General features: G+C 39.0%; 1 protein-coding gene across 3 annotated transcripts; it reads right to left on the bottom strand.

Annotated features, from left to right (window-relative positions):
- Nucleotides 1-912: 912 nt before the first annotated feature.
- Nucleotides 913-24210, bottom strand: mgaa (MAX dimerization protein MGA a). Of its 3 annotated transcripts, none has more exons than XM_049463361.1 (25): nt 23865-24210; nt 19590-20733; nt 16388-18200; nt 16195-16267; nt 15988-16110; nt 15445-15570; nt 14151-14249; nt 13284-13999; nt 12828-13116; nt 12537-12727; nt 11711-11827; nt 11376-11412; nt 10838-11274; nt 10439-10721; nt 9387-9614; nt 8048-8305; nt 6977-7860; nt 5081-5214; nt 4885-4921; nt 4643-4768; nt 4413-4524; nt 3293-3739; nt 2636-2752; nt 2420-2545; nt 913-2142 (listed from the first exon to the last, which is right to left on the bottom strand). In XM_049463361.1, the coding sequence occupies exons 2-25, from the start codon at nt 20669-20671 to the stop codon at nt 1226-1228; spliced, it is 8772 nt and encodes a 2923-aa protein (XP_049319318.1). In that variant the 5' UTR covers nt 20672-20733; nt 23865-24210; the 3' UTR covers nt 913-1225. The 3 variants fall into 3 exon arrangements, with proteins under 3 accessions (XP_049319318.1, XP_007251955.3, XP_049319319.1); XM_007251893.4 differs by having other exon boundaries at nt 11376-11415; XM_049463362.1 differs by lacking the exon at nt 9387-9614 and having other exon boundaries at nt 11376-11415.

Here is a 24210-nt window from a genome sequence, read left to right on the forward strand (position 1 = left end):
TTGTATTAAAAACTTTTCTTTTATTGGTTGGATGAAATATGCTAATTTTTTGAGACAGGGATTTTTGTTTTTTCTTTACTTTTTTGCTAAAATCATCAATATTAAAACAATAAAAGTACAAGTGAAGCCACACACACAGCAGAATAGGTTAGTTAAAATTAATATAAATAAGTTAATTCATAATAATTATATATAATAATAATTGCATATATAACTGCATATATAGCCAACTGAGGTATGACTCCATGGACAACATAAAATCAGCATTTCTGATACAACCATTTGCTTTGTACCTGTTTATGGGTGTGGGCACAATTCAGTATGCCATCTTAAGTTGTTAAGTGTCCACATAGTTTTGTGTAATATATATATATATATATATATATATATATATATATATATATATATATATATATATATATATATATATATATTGTTATTAAATACTATATAGAATCTCTATGATGCTGTTTACTTGTATATCTGTATTCCAATTAGCAGATGTATTCAACTGTGGAACACTGTTAGTGTAAAGTCACTGAACAAGATTAGTATTAAGATGAACAGGTCACTAAGCAAACCTGCAAACACCTCTCACGCAACGAGACAGCCTGCCCTTTCATGCTCTTATTACAGTCTCAATACACAGTGGGATAAAGCTAATGGCCAGTGTGTATTTTAGACACCTGCACTGATATTTACTACAGCATTAATTAACACTAGAATATAATGTAATAGCTGTGGCTTGATTCCCACCCTCAGAAATATTTCTGTGAAATGGGTGAAAATATCATGTAACATTATGAATGTTACGTATTTCCTATTGAAAACTAAGACTACACAGATGGTGATTATAATTTCTAAAGTAAATGTTGTTGTAGTATATACATTATCTATATGCCATACACAAAATTAGTTTCAGATTTCGTTTATTATTTACAGACACCTCTTCAAAAATAAGAGGAAGAACATAGAAGTAGTAACAGGTTTTCCTACTGCTCAAAATCTCAGAATACAAACATATTCCTCTCTGCTCTGTTGGAAAATAACAGATGAAAATATCTTTGGATTTACCAAAGGCTAAACAAATTATGCCTTGCTGATGCAGAGCATGAAGAAATGTACTCTGAAACAAATAAATAACAGACATCGTATGTATCTATCTTATACCCTGTACATGCACCCAAATAGATGAAAACAGCCAATATCCCTGATTGTCCAGGCATTACATATGTGCACTGCGTAGACTAGGCAGCTGTGAGCCAGGTTTGGTGCCATGAGCACTAACTGTCTTATGCTGTGTACTCTCCTGAGGCTTTAGCCCCAAAGGTGCAAGCTTGGGCATGGGCCGCCATGACACGCCAGCCTGCTCTTTCAAAGTGTCTGTTGTTGTTCCTCCTCCTGCTTTCATCTGTAGCAAAGGGGGTAGAGATGGAGCGTCGCTTTTAACACGGCATGCTGGGCCATGGCTGCTGTCATCATTAACCCCTGCAGTGACCTCAGACTCTGATGAATTTGGAGGAGAGTCTGACCCAAATATAACTTTGACAAGGTCATCCACCTTCGGAGGAATATCATCCAGCTCATCCTTTGAAGGGGTTGATGACATTAAATCCTCATCTAATCTGAGGAACAAGGGGCTGAGGGAACGTTCATCATCTCGGTCTACACCTGCCTCCTTCTCAATGAACACATTAGTTGGCAGATTGCTGGCCTTTGTATTACTTAAATCTCCTGTCTGTGGCTGAGAGGGTTCACTATTAAGCTGCTGATTGAGGAATTCCAGCTCGTCAAGCAAAGACATCAGATTTTCAACTTCTGCCTCACTGCTAGCACCGTCCTTCCTCTCTTCCTTCTGTCTGGCTGAAGCATCCGTTTGGATGACCGTAGTACCCTGTTCAGGCCTCTTAGGCAAAACCTCTAACGTCTGTTTGTCCAGACCTTGTTCCTCCACAGCAGAGGCTCCTTTAGTAGATTCTAAGAGAGTGTTCTCCTGAGCTTCCACACACACAGGGTTTAAGGCTGCATGTGTCTCAACAAGTGGGACTGTCTTCTCTATTACAACTGATGGGGTCACAACCAGCTTCTCTGGTGGCACCAAAGAAACCACATTGGAAATCTTGGGAAAGATTTCAGTTTTACCTGTAAATGGGAAGTAAAAGAACATGTATTTAGACAATTACATTACAATAACAACTACAATAATATGCAAGACTGTACATGGGCCATTTTAGAAAAAAAAAAAGTAAATAAAGAACTAAATAAAAAATAACTATGTGTAGAATATATATATATATTCTACATATACTAACCACATGTGGCCGCTGTACGGAACATACTAGTTTCTGTCCCATGACCTTTGGCCAGCCATTTTTTAAAGTGAGAAATATTAGCAATTTTGAAAACGTTAATAAATTACCTGGACTGCTGATTTTCACAGGGCTGTTGGAAAGACCAATGTCCTGAGGCTGCAAAACAGGAATTGGATTCTCCACTTTTATTGGGTGAGAAATAGCAGGAACAGATATAGACACAGCTGCAACCCCTAAATGGTTTACAAGGGAGAAAAAAAATATTAAATCAAGTTATCAAATACATGTAAATGGATGAACTGAAACAGCGTTTAAGAGCTGACCTGGTGTGGCTGATTGCCTTTTGCCTAAAGAAGTGATGCCAATGGGCTGAAGAGGATTACTTATAGTTATGATCTGATTGCATGGCAATGTTTCCACCATTACTTGAGGCACAAACACTGAAAAAGAAACAGGAAACCATTAAATTGTGAGAGATGTACAAAAAAAAAAAATTAGAACCAGCAAGGTTTGCACTGCCAAATGAAATGCAAATGTATCCTTAATTATCAAATGTTTTGCCATATTTCCAGAGGTTTTTCCAAAACATTTCAGTTACTTTTGTGCCCTAAGAAAAACCTGAACAAGTAATCTTTCAAAGGCATGTGTAGAAATAAAGATCATAAAATATTAAGTTTTGCTTACTGTGTGAGACCGAATGTCAGAAAAACAACCAGCTGATAAGTCTTACAATAAACAAAATCTTAATCAAACTGCAGGTGAAAGGAAAAGTGAAAAATAGTTATTTTAATCTTTTTGTTACCAGTGGCAACAAATGTATCCAGTCGGAAAGATATCCATTGATTTTCTTTTTGTAAGATGTGGTGAGGAATCCCCAAGAAATAAGCAAAGGTCCCAGACAACTGCATGGTCCACTTTAAGCTATAGTGGCTTGGGTTTGGATGGTGCTTAATGTGTACGAGTAATTTTACCTCACCAACCTTGATTTTTAGATGGAGAAACGGGCAGGGATTGAGACTTGCTACGGGACAGGATGTTGGGTCTCGTTCTCTCACGTGGTGTGGGTTGAGAAGTTGTGTCGGGGTTAAGAGTTTTGGCTGGCTGAATAGGTCTGAAAATGGTCTTTTTCCCTTTCTTCTGGGCCACAGACACATTCTGCCTTGCTCCCAAATGTTCTACGTCTTGGGACCCAAGCCTTTTTTGTCTGGAGGTCCTAAGGTCCATTGGCCTGGAGTTGGGGGAAAGCTGAACATGTCTATGCAATGTATCTTTCATTTTGTTCTTGATCCCCAGCCTTTTCTGTTCATCAGTCAGTGTGGGCTTTGGGTCTGGTTGTGTTGTAGCCTTTGCCTTTTCTTGGTTCTCCAGGGCTTTTTGTTTAGCAATAATTTCGCTCAGCTTTTGAGAGATGGATTCCTTAGACTTTCCTGTGAAAAAGAACATCACCTAATTAATGCAGTCAATGAGACAAGCTAGTTGTATAGCAAATGTAAAGACCGGACTTCATGTCAGTCTGTAACAGTTTCAGAATCACGCTAACTGCACAGTAACTTTAACGAAGCAAACAGAACACCACTCAAGTGCAACATATTTGTGTAAAATCCAGTAATATTTCAGTACCACCACAACCTACATTTTTTTTGTTACTTAACTTTATTGTTTTTACTGGTGGTTATAAAAAGACTTCTGAGCATGGGGGAACCCAGGTGCAAATAATATAAATTCTCAAATGTCAATTTGAGATCATGTAGTTGCATATGCTACGCCATGTCTGAAGCAGTAGCAGCACAAAAAAGGAACACTGCACCGTGGTTTAACATAATTCTCATTTTAGCCTGACCATATGAATTACAGCAAGAAAATCTCCACAGTGGCACAGTGGCATCACCAGCCTTGGGGTATTGAGTAATGCAGAAGCACCAGCACCCAAGAACAAATGCCCACAGTGGCATAATCCCACTTGCGCAGGCTACACAGACTGATTTTTCTGACACAAAAGCATGAATGTAGCCCTAATGCTGCTTTAAGTATGAGAACAGCCATATCTGAGTACATGCAATGTTTAAGTATATGTTCGAAAGAAAATTAAATATGTGGTACCAGAAAACTGAGATGCCATTTTAAGATAGTATGCCCTCTTCTTCTTTAGCTCTTTCTTCACTTTTACCAGCTCCTCTGCTTCTTTAGAAAGAGTTTGGATTTCTTTCCAGGCCTGAAAAAAAGTAAAAAGACATTAAGGCAAAGAGTAAAGAGTCATTAAGGCAAATATTTATCAATGTGTTTATAATAGCAAATGAGCATAATGCTAAGATAAGTTTAATCCAACCAACCAGTTTAAGTAGTGTCATTCTGCTGGATTTGCTGTCAACATTACTCAAAGACATGTGCAACTTTTGAAAGCACTCTCTAAGACAGCTACGTCTCTCCATTTCCTGTTCCACCCTCTGCTTCCTACGCTATAAATGGAGAAGAAAGGGTTAATAATATTATTCAATTAAACAAGTCAAAAAACTTACACTGGCACAAAGTCATGCAGAATGTTGATGTACGTGTAGTAACATAAGCAACATACCAAATACATCTTACGTTCCCTTTGTGCTCTTTGTTCACTGTGAAAGTTAAACAAATTAGAAAAGCAGACTGCATCAATTTTGAAACTTAAAATAAAGGCCTTATAGTCCACAAAGAAACTGTCTTTTTTCTTTTTTTTTTAAACATAATATAAAAACAAACAGTAAAATAATGTCTGTATAAACAAGAACACTGACCTGGTTTCAGAGTTCTCCTCATAGGTTTCAATATCAACCAGATCATTGTCCTCCATCTCATTAAAATCATGCATGTATGAGGTCACAGATTTTCGTTTGCTCCTTCTTTCCTTCTTCTCTCCCCCATCAGAATCCTAGAAGATAAGGCAAAGTAAGACAAAAAACAGTTACCAAGAGTTATCAAAATATTTTGTCATACACATCCACAAACACTGCAAGGAATAGGGAAACCTGATCATCGTTTGTTTCCTCTGAAATATTGCCAAGGAAGGCTTTGTACTATATTCTAGAGCTAGGGTTGCAACGGTATGAGATTTTCACGGTATGATAACCGTCTCAGAAAATACCGCGGTATCACGGTTATCACGGTATCACAGTTTGTTACATATATTATTAAACTGACCCTTAAAGAAATTACAACAAAGGTTTTTTGTTCAATTAACTATTTATTGTAGAAACCTGGAACAACTATATAGATAATGTCTCCTTGAAAAAAATAAACTGTACACCATTAGGTGAAGGAAACCAGGTTTTTCCACTACTCTTAAGGTCATTAAGGGTGTATATATATAAAAAAAAAAATTTTATATATATATATATATATATATATATATATATATATATATATATATATATATATATATACACACACACACACACACACACACACACACACACACACACACACGTGTCACACATTACATGTCCTCTAAGAAGTAAAGATCCTGTGTTTAAACTATTCAGTACAATTATTTAAGTTTAAATTATTTAATATCTGATAAACTGAGCCTGGGTCAGTGTCTGATCAACAACTGTTGTAAACGTCCGTTTTACTGCCAAGTTGGTATATAACCAGATACTGCAGAAAGAGGGGATTTATTTCTGACATGATCCTCACAATAGAGATTTCTATTTTAAGGCTCTCACACCGAGTCTGGTTTTAACACATAAAAACAGGCACGTCAGAATTTGAAAATTAACGCATGTAAATGAATGGCGTCTTTCACATCCAGTCCGGCGAGCACCTTTACACGGACACGTGAATCCGTCGTAGCACACACTTCACGCCTGTACCTGCGTGCCCAAATTTCGGATAACTCAGCGCTTTTGCGGGCGCTTACCGCATGGGTTGTGCACGACTACAAAGAGGTTTTATTTATGTTCAGATTAAAATTATAAACTAAACACATACTTTGCGCTGCACGGCGGGGTGGTGTTCTTGGAGATGGGAGAACAGGTTTGACGTATGTCCACCTTTAGCTGTGACTTTACGGCCACATTGATTATAAATCGGATAACCATCCTCGGGTGCGCTCAGCGGGTCTCTGAAATAGTCCCACACTGCTGATTTTAGTTTAGCCTTTTTTTAGGCGGACGGAGATTTGTTTAGTCTGATGCACTTTCTGCTGTTCTCACTGCTGTGTGCTGAGCAGCTGAAGCGGAGCGGAGTTGCGCATGCGCGGGTGAGTTTCTCCGCTGGCTTGCGTTTTACCGGTAATAAGCAAACACACACGGTATGATAACCGTGCATTTTAATACCATGGTATACCGTGAAACCGGTTACCGCTGCAACCCTATCTTGAGCATTGCTGTGAGGATTTGACTGCATTCAGTTGCAAGCTGCAAGTGTTCACGAGGCCAAGATGTTGGACGATCCCCAACGCAATCTATTCATCCACAACCTCCCAATCCAACACTAATGGATGGGACACCATTATTCCATAAACAGTGTTCCACTATCACACAAACTTTATAATGAAGGATTCAGTGGCAATACTTATGTTAGGGAACTAGACAAGCAGTGTGTGTGTGCATTTTTTTTGTGTCATGAACTCTGTAGTTTGTTAAAAAAAAAAAAAAAGTGTGTGTGTGTGTGTGAGAGGTCTGATTCCTTACCGTGTCAATAAAGAGATTCTCCTGGTCACTGGTGTTATTGGAGTTGGAGTCATCATACATGTCTGAGTCTTCAGTTAACTCTGAATCACTGTCTTCCAGGTCTAATTCAGCATTAGACTTAGCAACCGTCTCAGGGTCTAAAACTGCATCCAAGTCAGATCCATCATCATCCTCAATAGGAGCAAAATCCAGGACATCTTCAGGGATCATACTTTGAAAGCAGGCTTCTGCAGAATTTGTACCTTCTTTAGGTACATTTGCAGGCTTGTCAGAGAAGATGCTAGTCTTCTTTGCCTCAAAGGTGTAGCAGTGGTCTTCAAGAACCACACTCTCAGCAGGCTTTTCTGAGCTATTGAAGGACTGATTATTCTGTTGTGATCCTCCAGCTGGAGCAGGGGAAGTGTGGACACCGCTGACATCTTTTATTTCCAGACTGCCTTGATTCTGTTGGGCTAAGGAACTTAATAAAATAAAGCCTCCATTTTTAGGGCCAACATTTGAAGTGCTTTGCGCCGATGGTGATGAAGTGGTCACTGTAATTTTGGGATTTTTTGGATCTTTGATAATAGCCTGCGGGACAACTTTAATTATGCCAATGCCAGGGTTGCCAAGGATTCCTGGGACTATACTCACTGTACTGTGTTGGTCTGAATTGGCACCAGAGAGAGACGTAGCTGTTTTTTGGCCCACAGAAGAAGCAGTAATGATTTTAGTCATATTGGCTGTTGTAGAATTGTGTACAACTGTTGAGGTACTGTGTACTGGGGTTGGATTTTGAGCTTTTAGAGGTGTAGAAGACGTGGCGGGCGTGGATGTCGTGACAGTGGAAGAACTGTTATTCTGAGGCTTCGTCGCGGTAGCAGAAGGAAATCGTACAATGGTGGCTACAAAACAAAAATGCAGATTAATAAGTAACTCAACACAAAATAAATCCCTGATTTAATTAAAAGCATCAATTATCAATTGATCTAAGTTGTAGGTTGGCTTAATTTCTAAAGCGACGACAAACTTTCATGAGAATTGAATAGAATTAAATAAAAAAAAGATACAAAATGTGACCAAAACACTTACTCTGCTTGGATAGCATAACATTTGGATTGAGGGCCCTAAACTGGTTGAGAGGGACCAGCTGGATGAGCTGACCACTGGGGTTGCGGTAGAGTGTGCTCCCATTTGCTGTTTTATACATTTGAAATACCATCTTCTGTCCTGGGGCCGACGGTTGACTAGACGTTACAGGCTGCATCAACCTGACTCCACCACCAGGGGTCACTGTATTTGAAGGTCCAGCAGTGATCACAACAGTCTTCTTCCCTGATGCAGCACCATCTGTTAAAAAAGATTTAAGAACATCCATCCATTTAAGAACAAGCATTTCAAAAAGCTTGCTCCTAACAGATGATTCATATCTCATTGTTTCAAAAGCACTGTAATTACAAGTAATCAAAGAAGGATAATAGTAATTTTAAGATAATATTAAGATGTATTTTGGGTTTGATGCCTTAGCATTAGTTATGAATACTAAGCTAGACTATGAATGAAGTAAGAACCCAGTTAAATGGCACTTTAAGAGCAGTATTTACTCAAAAAGAAAACTCCAGCTCTAAACAGACAACTGGCAACAGGATATGACCAAGTAGTGTGGCCCATGACTTTCTGTGTCCCACTGAAGCCAAACAATGCAGCACTGAATTGTGGGACAGGAATTATGGGGTCTCCTGCATTGAATGTGGATGCGATTTCTGCGTCTCCAACCATTTGGCAATGACAAATTTAGCCAGATGCCACCAGTGTCTCCTGTGATTCCCGGTATGCAAATGTCCCAACCATTTGATACCTGTTATTGTTTTACCATCAATTTTTTAAATTTTGTAATATTTTAAAACAGTTAAAGGATACATCTGAATAAGATGCATAGATGAAGTACATTTTGGTCTGAGCTTTATGAGCAAAAGTCTCAGCAAAATCTGTTTTTTCTTTTCTAACTAAACCACACTGACCTATTAAGCAGCTACACAGATGTTAGTAACTGAAAATTACAATATAGGTCAACTGATCACCAACCTACAAAGAGGTAATCCAAATAGTTTGAGACAACAGATAGAACATAATCATAAAAAGTGGAGTTATCCTTTAGCATAGAGATTAGACTGCTGTCCACACTTTTCATTTAAAGTAGTTTCTACATTAAATTATGAAATGATAAGAGAAAACCCTCAAAAGACATAGAGTAGCATTTCACCAATCTTAATGTGCAATACCATTTTCCATATTTGTAGCTATAGAATATTTATATGTGTGTGTATTAGCCACTGAACTGTAAACCAATGCAAACAATACTGCTGTGCTAGGGAAGAAAGGGGCCTAATGGGTTCTGGGACTTGAATTAAAGTAGCAAAGCTGAAGGTACCTGTGAGACCAGATGCAGCAGGTGCTTGAAAAGAAACGCTTGCATTTGGAGGCATGTTAGAAGACACTGGGACCCCTGTGACCCCAGTCATTGAAGAAGAAGAGGGTTTGATAATATGTTTAACTGTACTCAAAGACAGAGGCACGCTAGTGTTGTGCAGTTTTTGTTGTTTGTTCACATGGTTGATCACAACTTGGGTGAAAACCGTTCCCACTGAGGGCTTGGTCACTGTACAAAAGAATACATTAAAGAGAAGGTTAATTGGCCTCATGAGCATTTCTGCACATGTTCCAACAAATCCCTGAAGTCTCTCTCTATATCTTTATATACTTATATATACACAACCTAGCTCTTTTTTAGACCAGGTGGTCTAAACTTCTAGAATTCGACAGAGTTAGAATGTCTTAAAATAATATTCAGGCACACAGAACAATCGTCCAATGTAGGGATGCATCAATAGCATTTTTTCCTACTGATAACGATACCTATTTAGAATTAAGCAATCAGGAGCATTATGTTATAGTAAAGTAATTAGTGTAAAGTAGTGGAATGCAACATTCCATTTGTTAATTTTGGGTTTTAATGTGAGAGTCACATTAAATAAACATTTTCTTACTTTCCCAAACAAGCATATTTAAAATGAATTATGAAATTATGCTTAAATAAAAATTATGGTTTTACTTTATGGACGCATGTTAATTTAGTTAATCAAACAGGAACTACATTAAAAGGGGGTGTTTTGAAGTAAGTTTCATATTTTACAGGCATTTTTTTTTTTTACTGCCTGGGCGATTTTTCTTGCTGGATGTATGAACTTCAAGGTGGACTAATGTCCACTCGAGTTTCAGCGGCCATGTGAAGCGGAGCTTGGAGCTGCACCAGTGTCGTGAAAGAAAAGAGCTGCGACTTTTCACGGTTTGCATAGTATCTGTATTCATGCATCCCTAGTCCAATTTGTTTTACTTGTGATGTAAATGTGAAAGAGTCAAATAAAAAAAACGGCATACAGACACAGATTTCAAGATGTACTAAATGTCAAGATAAGAACTAACCTGTTGGATTGACTGATATGACAGCTGAAGAAGGTGTGCCTGAAAGAGAACTTGTTGTGTCTAAAGAACTGGTGGAAGTGGTGGTGGTGGTAGTAGTAGTAATAGTAGTAGTAGGGGAGGTAGCAGAAGTTGTCAAAATGGTTGCTGGGGTAACAGCTTTGGAGGCATTTTGGTTTGCCACGCACACCCTCCCTGTAATGTAAGCAGCAAGTCTGTTGGCTGGGTGCAATGCTCCCATCTGGCCCAATTCTAGCTTGGCTTGAGGATATGGTTTTCCATTGACCTATATAGAAAACACAATCAAACGTTCAGTTTAGTCTTGATTAAAATTTGGTTACAAGAACTCTATATAAATAACATAAATAACTAAAAAGCTTAAAAATGGTAGCGTATACATGCCGTTATCTGCCCTGAAGCACCAGGAGGCTTTTTCTCAGCTTTCAGTAAACCTGCCGGAGTAACATGAGAAAGAAGAGGGAGCCCCTTCACTTCACTCTTCCCAATGGTCTGAATAAGTTGTGCTTCCAGCCGCTTCATCTTCTCATTCTCCTCATTCTTCTTCTGGGTGTTGTTTAAAGGACTGGGCTGAGAGATGGAAATTTTGTAAGTGATTGTGGATCCTTCTTCTGTCTCATTGACAGTCGTGGAGATAGGCTTAATTTGGTACTTTCCAACCCAGAACGGGTCCTTTAAGCGATCCTGAGCCATACGCTCACACACCACACGAAGAACAACATTCCTGCTGCCTTCTGTTGACCATTTGCACTGAGACACAATTTCTAGTCGTTTCGTAGGACCAAACAGAGCAGGTGGTCTAAGTTCTCCTTCTTCCATCTCTGCAAACCAGACATTCAGAAGTTTCAATGGCAGGTTTAGAAACAAAATCATTCAGAATTAGAAGATAAGGATCATTATTATTAAGTGAACTAGTACTGACCCTCTACTGAGTCCTCTGCAACAGGATGTGGATCACTCTGCTTTAAAGCAATTTGTTAAGTCAGATATAGGTTTAAAACACGCACACACAAATTTACCGTTTTACAATACTTTGTCAAAATATTTACATTTTAATTAAGAATACAGATGTAGTAATGATTCTAAAATAACAACAATCAGATTTTAAAGCAGATAACTAAATAACCACATTAAACTGTTAAGCTTTTTAGAATTTCTTATTATTCCCACCTATTTTTAATTTTGATTACCACAGATAAATCATTTATTATGGTAAAAGACTACAAACTATTTCAAGATCTATATTAAAATTTTTACTTTTGTGCTCTGGTGATCTGCAATGGCTGGAGTTTTCCTGCAAAATGGTCTCACGCGAGCACACGTCATTAAGCGCCTCTTTCTTCCTCTGATCGGGCTCAGCGCTTCTTCGTGTTTCTGGATATAGAAAAAGAAGGATAAAATGGAATTAATGATATTTCAAAAAACCTTAGCAATCATCCCACAGTATTGACTGCACATTGGATCCACACAATGTTCTGCAGGTTTAGTGTAGTAATAGTACTAAAGACTTGGCTATACAGAAAAAAATATTATATAAGAACATAAATACATTTCAACAATATTCATTGTAATGCACATAAGCACAGATAAAATGCATTAGTGGCACCAAATTCTTAAACAGGACACTGTTAGCGATTTTCCACCAAAAGAACTCTGGTTCTTGAACCAGTTCGTTTAGACTTAAAGAACCGTGGTGCTCTGAGGAACCTAGTATTGTTTGGTTTCCGCTGTGAACAAACGTTCTTGGTTCTGGAACCTACTTTTGTTGGTGGAAACACGGCGAACAGTTCAAAATTAGGTTTTGAACCTGAACGGTGCCGGTTCCACGTCGGTGGAAAAGTATGTATGTAATAAAAATTTTTAGCTTGTCAGTCCACAATATTTTAAGCTTTATCCAGGCTAATCATTTGTTTTACTGATCTAGCAGAGTGTCCTCTAGTATCTTCCAAATGCCATTAACAGAAATGGTTTAAAGGCTGCAGCAGTGAGAAGTGTTCTTAAAAGGTAGGAATATATTTGAGAAAAAAAATGTTTAGGAACATTATTTTAAATAGTGCTAAGAAATGATTAACTGATTGATTACCGTTTTTCTAGGAGGAGAACGGAGAAATTTGTCCAAATCTTTCTGCAACTCTGGGGATAAGACTGGAGGACAGTGTGGCCTGGCAGGCATTGGAGTGAAGAGACACTCTAGATCAGGGTCACTTTTCACATCATCCCATAATCTTTTCACACGTGTGGCTGGCTCAGGGGCTTCTTCAGGACCAGACATAACTGCAAATATAAAAATAATGAAAAAATAAATAAATTATATTTCATAAACTATTTAATGAGACTGAGTTTTCTAATACTCATTTTACATAGGTATACTCACTATATGCTTTCTTCTTCTTCTTTTTTCTCATCATTTCAGCTTCCTTTTCATCTGGTTCATATACAGATAAAGCTCCTTCATTTGTATTCTCAGTCCTATATGGTTTTCTTAATAGGACTACTTTACGCCGAAGGCAGTCACAGCCCAGCATACACTGCGGTTTGCCACAGTGGTGCTGACGCCTTTCCTGAGCCAGACTAGCACAAACGCACCCCAACCTGCAAAAGGAATTCAGGCAAGGGGGAGCACGCCTCTTAATGATGGTAGACAAGTTCCCTTTAATTTTACCCTGAAACATAGAAAGACATGGAAACAACTAACTCAGAGAGAGGCGTTGGGTACGAAGAAGTAAAAGAAAAAAAGAAGAGAGATTCAGCATGAGAGAGATATTATAACCAACATGAATTTTACATTATTACCTAATTGCCTGGTGTTCATTTTAAGATCAACCCATACCTCTGTTGTGACGAGAGATGATAGCGCAATGGCTGCCCGTTCCTCAGTGATGTAGGTACGCCGTTTCCCCTCCCAGACTGCACCATCTTCCACATCCAGTAGTTTAGCCACAGACTTGGGGAAACGCCCCCCTGCTACAGAACCAGGGCTACCAGAAGTGGAATCTTGGGCCTCGGCAGGCACTGATACACTATTCAATGCAGCTCTTCCCTCAAGTCGGGCAGATGGAGGTGAAGTTTTGGATCCTTTCCTGGTCTTAATTTTAGTAATTCTAGATTTTTTGCTTGGAGATAGACTAAACAGAGGTGATTTATCCGGGGATACAGGTGTTGAAGTACCAGGCTTGGTAAACCTTTTGGAAAAAGAAGGGCTGGAGGCTGTTTTTGCTGCACTGGATCTAAAGGATTGTTTTGAAGCAGCTTCCCCTGACTTGCCAAGCTCTTTGCCTTTAGCAGTCAGTGGCGATTTTCTAGATGGTACAAAAGGCTTGACGGTGGTGGCTGTGGATGGAGTTGCCTGTTTTTTTAACACACTGTCCAGAGTACGAACATAGCTTGTGCTTTTGGTGGGAAGTTCATAGGCCACTGGTGGAACAACAGCTTGGGAGAGGCTGGCAACGCGTTCATCAATAAGCTTGCCTTCACTTTCCAGATACTCGTCGAGCATGTCACTGCAGAAGGCAGAAAGATTTTTCTGCCCCGTCTCTGAGCTGGTACCTATTGAGCAGAATACATAACCCAGGATTACTTAGTTTTATCTCATTTCACCATGCCAATTAACCCACTTATTCATTAGGACTACCACCACCCCTTGTAATGCTCCAAACACTAGATAGGTTAGTATCAATTACAAGATAACAATAAGCACCTCCAGGAACGGATGAAGAACTTGATGTTGAAAACTTGTCTCTCCAGCCTTTGATTTTAGTGAAGTCAGTTGTTTTTCCTGTTCTAGAAACAAATGGAACTGGAAAACCAACGAATGAAATGTTAATCACAAAGGACAGAATGTGCATTGATATAAGTATATGATCATTACAGGGCCTGATGATAAAAGGAAGCATACAGTGCCCTCCTGAAGTATTAAAACAGTAAGGCAAATCCCATTATTTTTGCTGTAGACTGAAAACATTAGGGTTTGACACTAAAAGATGAAAGAAACAAAATACGTTTCAGCTGTTTTTCTTATGTCATGCTTTTCCTGGCAATGTGTTTTGTGTCATTACCTGGCTGTATGTAGAAGGAGCTCCCAATCAGTTTAGTCACATCTTTCTTTAAACTGACAGAAAAAAAGTTTCTGTAGACTTCCGAGTTCATTGTACATCAATGAAAATTAATCCGCCCTCCCAGAAGAAGCCATTCAAACCCAAGCCCTGACATTACCTCCACTGTTTTACAGATGAGTCTGTATGTTTGGAGCCATGAGCAGAACCTTTCTTTCTCCAAACTTTTCCATCATGTTTGTAAAGCCAGACTGGCTTTCCTATTCTTTCTGTTAATAGTGGTTTTAATCTTCTGAAATCTTCTGTAAACAGTAAATTGTGATACCACCACTCCTGCCCTATGCAAGTTGTTGCTGATGTCACAAACAGTTGTTTTAGGGTCTTTCTTTACAGCATGCACAATGTTTGTCATCAACTGCTGTGGTTTTCCTTGGTCTACCTGTTCAACATCTGTTGCATAGTACACCAGTGATGACTTTCTTCAGAACATTCCTAACGGTTGTACTGGCTTCACAATGGTTTGTTTGTCATTCATAAACTGCTCTGTGGTTTTCGTGTCGGTTACTACTTAAACTAAAAAAATGCACAGTTTGTGCAGGCAAAACCCAAATCTGAAACTGAGTGCAGACATTCAGCGCCATATTATTGTTTAAATATTCAATGTGACAGGACACACCTGGGCAAAAAAACACACCTGAAAAAAACAAAAAAACACACCTGACAGTCATATGTTCCATTACTTTTGCTAACAAGATAACTGTGTGGGTTCAAATTCAGATGTAAATACCTAAAAATAAAAGCTGAAATGTTGATTTTTAGTCTTATTCAACTTTTAATGTCAAACCTACATATTTTCAGTCGACATCAGAAATAATAGAATTGTCCACACAATTTTAATAATTTCGGAAGGACATTGAATCTCTAAGCTTTGTTACTTACGCTGTGATGAGGCCAAACTCCCTGAGCTTTCCCCAGGTACGACAACAGGGGGAGGAATAGGCAACACACCTAGATACTGCAGATCAATGGCCAGAGCAAGATCCAACAGGTTCAATTTCAGGCCAACTGTAAACGTAGTACACAGTTAAAAAAAAATGTTCAGTTCCCAACCTCTAGTTATGGCTTTCATTATCTCATGATTTGTATGAGCAAAGAAAACATTCCCCACACCATCACACCAAATACATTAAACTGGACTATTGACACGTTAAACTGGACCATTAGTTGACCTGAAGATTGCCTGGACCTGCTGGCCTGTTGCTTGCTTGCTTTCAAGTATTACACTTCTGTCACATGACTGGATGATTAAATAATTTATTCTAACTGTTCTTCTATTGTCTTCTTGAAGGCAAAACTGGTCCTATATGGATCATCCAATACAGAACTAAATGAACACTTACACTTACCACTTGCATACAAAGTTACAGGTTCATTTTAAACTAACTTGACACTTAATTCTGTAAAACGTATAATAGTTTATACCTGCTTGCAGTACGGGGTGGATGACTTGACGATGCTTCACCTCTTTTAAGTCACGTAGAAGAATCTTTTCAAGTTCATCAATTCGTTCTTCAATACTTTGATGTTTTTCATTATTTTCATTCACTAAAAAAAAAAAACATGGAGCGAACAATATTAGGGAGAGTGATAGTCAATGTTTAGGGAAACAAAAAATTGTCAATTATTTACCATCCACATGTTCTGCTGTTTTCTCTGTAGCGTCTTCTTTAGCTTCATCCCCAAGGTGAATTTCAAGAGCTTTCTGTTTAAAAGATAATCATTGGCATTATAATGTGGATGCTATTTTGCTTAACTAAACCAACTGTCTTAACAACAAATAAGCTCATACAGTTTAAGTGGAACCAAGAATACATTCAATTACCTTTGACACGAAAGAAACAAATAACTGGCCTTCCACGTCCTCAAGACTTGGCTGCATGGGGACAGGTATGGTCCCTCCGGTCACCGCATCATCACTCAGCTTTAATTTTCCACCTTTCCTATTTTTCACCTTGGGCTTCTTGCTCACACTTTCATGAACAGGCTGTTGAGGCTGTTTGGCATCCTTTGAAACCCATGGTTCAGAACAAGGCATAGGGGAAGGCAGCTCAGTAGTAACACCGGTTGTAAAGCGTAAATCTAAGTCTCCAGGACATCCTGGTTTGGCAACAGAAAAGCTTGATGGTACTGCATTCATTATGTCCACATGTGGTCTTGGTCTATTAAGACATGGTGGAAATGGATCGAGTGATTTTCGAGGAGGTATTGGCCTATCAATAAACAGACCAGGTGGAAATGGGTCAGGTGAGGAAGGAGCTGGGCTTGGGATAGAAAATGTTGGAGAAGATGGTGAGAATGCAAGATCAACATCATTGTCTTCTGACATAGGGGACTGATTAGGAGCCTCAGGAACAAATTCAGCAGATGGGAGAGTACAGGAGTCCAAGGTATGCTCAGCAGTGGACACAGAGGTACTGACATTATTACAAACATCATCATTCTGTAGACTATGGAATAGAGAAACAGGAATAATTTCAGGAGGAGAACAGGCTGGAGAAAGTGGACAGGGAACATCAGATGAGACAGCATCTGTGTCAAGAGTAGTGCTTGAAAGAGTGCGTTCGGGTACAGTATTATCAGACAAGGAAGACAAAATTACAGATGCATCCTCTTGCTTATAATCAAGCACAGTATCAGAGGTAATATTTGATGTGGGGACAGTAGCAATATTACTTTCAGAACTTAGCGTTGGGCTTTCTTTATGCTCCAGATCAGAGTCAGGACCTTGGTCTTGTTCTGGGTCTGTGACAACTAAAGAAGCAGGGCTTAAAGATGTAGGCATGTCTGGTATTGTGGGGGATGTAGTCAGTGAGGTAAAGAAGGCTGTAGTTGGCGATAAAGATGAGCATGCAGACACTCCGGAGTTAGCTACAGGACACGTTAAGATGGATGAAGTTTCAGAAGTCGTGGGGGCTGCAGGTTGTGTATTTGATTGTGTGGTGGTTAAGGATGCCGCAGGAGATGAAGTGATTTCAGCATCGGAAGGGATTTTACGCAATTGTTCAGATTCTGAAGCAGAAGTTTCACATTTTGATTTCGATCTGACAGGTCTTGTTTTTGACTTCAACTGCTGTAGAAAAAGTGCAAGAAGAGGTAAAGGCACAGGCTCAGCACGCTTCTTCTTTACTTCACCTCCACCATCAAGAGGTTTCCCACTAGTCTGCAAAGTCTCTTTACATTCTGTTTTTTCCACAGTTTCACTTAGCCCTGTGTCCACCTTGTCATTTATAGGTGCATCTGATTTTTTTACAGAAGCGTTCATTTGTGCGGTTGATTTTGAACAGGACAACTCTGCTGTACTTTTCATTGTGGCCAAGTCTGCAACTTTTAAACTGGACACCGCGTTGATATTCATCTGCCCTTCCGCTACAGTGACACTTTTCACATCAGGGATTCCACAGTCATTTTTCAGCTTCTTCTTGTCCTCCATTACTTTGTCAGCAGTTGTGATTGGAAGGTTTTCTTTTTCACCACAATCAGCAGCAGAATCCTTCTTCTTCTCTGCTCCAGGCAGAACAATAGTGTTTGTCTGCTGGTCACTGCCATCATGGATTTTCTCAAGAGATATCCTTTTGACCTTCACATGAGCTCCCTTAATCAACTCGGACAGTCCCTCTGCCAAAGGACGCTTCTTACTGTTAAAGTAAAAAAAAAAACAGAGCTTATAATTAGACAATTAGAACAATTTGTATTTGTATTTGTATAAATCTACAAAATCCATAGAACTGTGAATGACAAAAAGGTGTTTATTTAATAGTGAAATAATGCACACAATCAGGCACCTAATAATTATGATTACCCAGTACATACCGTTCATCCATATTCTAATTAGTTGCCAGAATTGCAAACTCTCAACAGGGGCCATCAGCTAGACAAACTGCTAGTGTCAGTGTTTCGCTGATTTAAGCCCACAATTCCTCTGAAATGCTTAACAATAAGGTCTGGGTTTCCAATCCCACTCCCCTCCAAGCTCACTTCACGGAGTAATCACTTAACCAACTTGATACCTGCAAAACCACACTGGCCATACCTAGCCTTTCTGACACTCTTATCATGCTCAATGCAACCAGTTTCAGTAGGCTTGTCATGATGTTTAAGGTTTTTTTTCCCCACACAAGCCTTTTTGGAGTGCGCCTTCTTTGCAGTTCCGGTACGTTTTTTTCCAAGTGTAAAAGCTGTTTAAGCCCATGAGCAATCCTGAGTCCTGATCTTCGGTCTTTCTAAAATCTGTGGTCTGGGTTTCACTTCAAGCACACTCCGGAGTGGATCATGCCCGGGTGCATGTGCAAGAATATTTTATAGGACCATTTGGTGACTTAAGGCTTCCCCTTAAAAATTACTCATCCCTTTCCATTAGAATAATAAAACTTAATGCCTAATACAAATAATAAAAAGAAGTAATCGACCAAAGCTTTGCCAAACCACTCAAGAAATGTGACTCGCACAATAATTGCATAATCGATCCACGGATAGGAAAATGTTACGTATAAAAACAAACTAGCAATTATGAGCTTCTCCCTCAAATGAGCCAAGAATCTGTCCTGGGCAGACTCATTTGTTCTGGACAAGTGTGAAAAAGTTTTCTAGTTATTGTACAATTTAGGGGCATGACACCTATATTTTCCATTTATTTTTTTTGAAAGGTGAATTCAGTACCATTATTCATTTATCTTGACGGGAAGAGTTTAATGTGGATTGTACACTGTGCAACACTGAAGTAACTCCACAGTGGCCCCCCTGGTGGCTAAGGCCAAACCTAGCAATACTTAACCCAGATATATACTTACTGTTAGAACTCAACGGTTTCCTGTCTGATGAATTATGGCAAGTCTTCTAGCCTCCCATTCAAACCCAAAATCCAAAAAAATTACAACTACAAGCATGTAGGTACAAAAAAAATACCGAGTCGGCATGTACTAAATACCATTTTTTAAATATAAAATCAACCCAAGCCAAAACAAACTATTAAGTATACCTGTATAAAAAAACAACATTGATGATCTAACAAAGTGAAAGAGGCTCACCTAGCACTCTTAGGTTCAGGCATTGTGGGAGGATCAGCACTAACAGCTTTAAGGTCCTCAGCAGGGACAGGCAGAGGTTGTACTTTGAGGGCTTTTTCAGCAGCATTCCTCTTGGCAAACAAGGTCTTGAGATTGTTCAGGGTTGTAGTCTCTCGACTGGGTTTCACCTCACTCTCCACTGTTTCTGTGGGAAGTCCAATTTTCGGCTTGCTGGATCGGGAGTTGTTAGAATCTTCTCTGAAACCTTTCGCAAAAGGATTGTAATCGATTTTTAGTTGGGTGATGGACAGATTCTGGTAAGCGGTGACAGCAAAGAACTCTGTCTGAGGAAAACTAAAAGTTATAATATCTGGCCCATCCAACTGAATGCCATCCGTTGTTTTATCTGCAGGTATAATGTGAAGACGAGGAAGGTACCGGTGCATAGAGTTTATTACAATATGGTTCTCTTGGTCCAAAGGGTTGTTGGTGAGCTTCAGTTTATAGAAAGAAACAGGATTTTGCATCCAATCAAGGCCAGTTGCAGGTGACTCAGGGTGTACAAAAGAGCGTGCAATATGTGGATCTCCTTTTCCATTTGTTTCCCATCGTCTGTCACTCCACTTGTAACGGTGGTTGTCGACTGGATGCATATCCATTACTAATGTGTAGTTCTGAAAAGGCTCCAACCCAGAGATGCGGAAACGGCAACAAGGGAACATCCTACGACCTTGCTTAGTGAGTATCATTTCAGTTTTGCATCTGTAAAATTCATTCCACATATTATTGTTGTCCAAAGTGACAGTAACGCCTTTACATGTAATCTCTGCAGGCAAGTTCCATAGCTGATTACTGTTGTTGGTGTCTGCCATAGCTGACAAGGATATGGATGATAACCTCTGGAAGCCAACAGTTGGTGTCCCCAAAGACGTGCCGTTGTTATTAGCCAGGAGAGCTCCTTCGTCCTGCCCTCCGCCTCCAGCATGTAGCGGTTTGAGGACAACAAAAAGTGAGCGAGGGGAAGAAGCTTTAGGTGCCAGTCCAGATGTGGTCATGCCTTCCTGGTGAATCACCATTATGGCCTGCTTGTCTGGGACGGCCATTGGAGTGCTGGAGTCATCGGAAGACTCCTTTACCTCAGACTCATGTTTGATCTTTCAACATCCTTCAACAGAAATGAGAAAGAGGAAATTTGGTCAAGGACTGCTTGCCATGGTAATTTCTAAAAACAACAAGCATGTTCTTACATTGTGTTGTTATATGTTAGTTACAGTGCATCAAATCTACATCTATTCCTGTCAGTAAAAACATACAAAATATTCTCTCATATACATACCAAAATAGAATACATACACAATTAATAACTACTTAAAGCCCAGGTCAAATTCTGGCAGGATGGTCACATAGCATTAATTTCTTGATCTAAGGATCTATTACAATATGAAATGTCTCATTAGGCTTAATAAACACTGCTTGATATGAACACTGAAACTATTTTCAGCATAATGTTCATCCTAACTGAAGACAGAATATTCTTTTATGATAATGGATAAATGAAATTACACACACACACAAAAGAATAGAATATTCCGCCATCCAAAATTGTTTCTTCCTAGTGGTCTGTTTCTACAGTTTTTTTTACTGAGGTTAAAGGTGATTACATCAAATGGGTACCTGTGTAGCAAATTATTTTTGTGTAGATACATACTTTTGATTGTTGTCCTATGGGAAAATTTAAACATTACCTAATCACAGTCTAAGTGCATTTCTCTTTAATCTTCATGGCTCTATGACTTCCACCACCAGACTTCACCATAGGGTTTGGCTAATTATCTGCTCGACTTTGAATTTTCACTAATCAATCTTTAATATTTTAAGATACTGAAACTTCATTCTATGTTCAAATCAAACAAACAGATCTTCAAATGACAATTAGCATTTTTTGTCTGTTAGATAAACCTTCAAAATTATTTGCTGGCATGGAAATGGCATCAAAATGTAGTAGGATACATGGTAACCCATGGAAAGTTCTGACTCAAACTATTCTCCTAACTGGAGGTAAAAAAAAAAAAAAAGGAAACTGTCTTGACAATGGAAAGACAGACAAACTGCATAATATTAGGGAGCTTAAACATGTTCTTTTTTCTAATTAATGCCTGCTTCAAGTCGTGCTTTCAAACAAATATGCTGTATTTTACAAGGAAATTGTTTAAGCATTAATATTTATTCAATAAATACAAGAAATGCAATAAGATCCTATTATTTAATTGTCATACTTTTACTCTGTGCCACTTTGATTACTTTACATTGTATTGCTAGTATTAATGAACTGATGTATTACAGTACTTGTAACAATCATGTAATGAAATTAGATATAAATTCATTAGAATAGCTCATTAACTCATTTAGAATGAAGTATATCAACTTACAACTCAAATAATGCCTTTTTCTTTATAATGTGTTACTACTAATTAATTCACACTTCTCATTTGAACTCAGGCCGTTGTATGTGCTAAAAGAACAACAGTCCCAGTCAAAATGTGAACACACCTTCTGATTTAATGTTGTTCTTTATTTATTTTCTACATTGTAGATTAATAATAAACGCAGGAAAACAATTAAGGGACACATAAGGAATTACGTAGTCAACAAAAAAAAAGTGTGGCCTCCACAATCTCCTGACCTAAACCCAACTGAGGATGGTGATTTGGAATGAGCTTGAAGGAAAAGCAGCAACTATTGTTCAGCACGTCCAAGAACTCCTTCCAGAAGATGAGAAATCTATTCCAGGTGACTCTACCTCATGAAGCCACTGAGAAAATACCATGAGTGTGAAAATGTCTTCTTAGAATGGCTTCTAGTAGTGTAATTGATTATATTCTGGCTTGTTTAAAACTCTTTTAGTCTACATAAATAGATAATGTGTTCTTCTATAGCTTTAATGTTTATATTAAATGTACAATGTAGAACATCATAAAAGTAAAAAAAATCATTAAATAAGAAGAGGTGTCCAAACTTTTGAATGGTTCTCTAAAATTAAATGTATACATATTTATATCGACTAAATATGTCGTTAGCAGCGAGTCTGCCATTCTGTGAATCTAGAATTGGATATTACATAAAGTGTTGTTTATGATTCTTTATAAACAGGGTTCATACACGTTTCTACCAATAAATTGTTTTTGACTTTTTCCCCCATGCCTTCAAGGCAATTTTTATGACCCCACGATTTTTAACACATTAGTACACATGGATATTAAAAAAATCAACTAAAACTATGATTAAATCTCATTATAGTAGGTCTAAAATTAATCATAAAATATTGACACAATCTTTAATAATAAAATGTGTGTCAGATCCTGAAAGATCCATTGTGTAGTGCTAAATTACTGAATTAACTTTGAGCTGAAAATAGATTTTCTATAAACTGAAAAACAAAGATTTTTAGAGCAAATTTCCATGACCTTTTCAAAACTTTCTGGACATTTTTATTTTTCCAAAACTTATCCAGGTCTGGAAATTGCTATTTTTTATTCTTCTACTTTTCCAGTTTTTTATGACCGTACAAACCCTGTACATAAACACTAAAGAAGCCAGTGTTAGAGAGGTGAACTGCTTAACATGACTTTACAGGATGGATTTTAGCTAAAAATGGCGGACACACTATTCAAAATCCGTTTCATATTTAGATTGGATACACGCCGCCATGTTTGTTTCTAGCCAAGTGGTTCCTGTTGAGTTCGTATATTCACCGTATGGTTGTAGGTGGTTATTGATAGCTAACCTAACTCATTTTCTCTTTTAGTGTATGCAGGTTTAAGTGTTCAAATGCTTTTGGATGGTTTAGCACGACATTGAGTTTGTTGACGCGATAACAAGCTAGCTAGCCAGCTAAACTAGCTGGGTAGATAAATACTCCGTGAAACGATGTCAACTCATACCACTGCCACACCAGTAAAACTTTCTTAAAGGGTATAATTTCACGTCGCAGAAGACGACTGACCCGATTTACAGCGATGTGTTGTCTCAAACTCGACATGTACGATTTTTCACACCTCGACTTCTCACTCATATTAGCTCTGCGTCGCTTTTGTGTTCCCAAGGGCACACTAGCCAAGTTCAGCCCGTGGCCTACAGGAGAGCCAACCGCCCGAACCTCGAGTTCCTGCCTACCAGCGCAGCTTCTCCGCCATCTTTCTGCCCTATTATCTACTGTCCGCCGATTTTGAGTCCACCCAGCGGCGCAGGCGCAGCACAGCCGGCGCTCCACATACAAAGACACAAGTTTCTAATCACCTCTGAGTCACGGGACGTCGAGTTACTGTCGCCGACGCCGCTCTGCCTCGACCAGGCCGGAGAAACGTGCACGTCGAACAGCGCCGAATGGCGGGTGAATCGCAACACGAGCAAAAGGTGTGCAGATGCCTGAGCACGGGGGGAGTCTTGGTCCTTAATAGGCGCGCGCGTTTCAAATCCCACGTCGAAGGCTTTTACCTCACGCCCTCTCACCATCTCAAACCCGCGCCGCTCCTCATGCCTGCGAGTAAATATGTCGTTCTCCCTGTTTATGTCTGCCTGTATTGCGCTCAAAATATCATACCGTGCGTCTCACCCTCGAAACTGTGCGTGCGTGTTGTGACGC

This window comes from Astyanax mexicanus, chromosome 14, assembly GCF_023375975.1.
Source record: "Astyanax mexicanus isolate ESR-SI-001 chromosome 14, AstMex3_surface, whole genome shotgun sequence".
NCBI classification, from domain to species: domain Eukaryota; kingdom Metazoa; phylum Chordata; class Actinopteri; order Characiformes; family Acestrorhamphidae; genus Astyanax; species Astyanax mexicanus.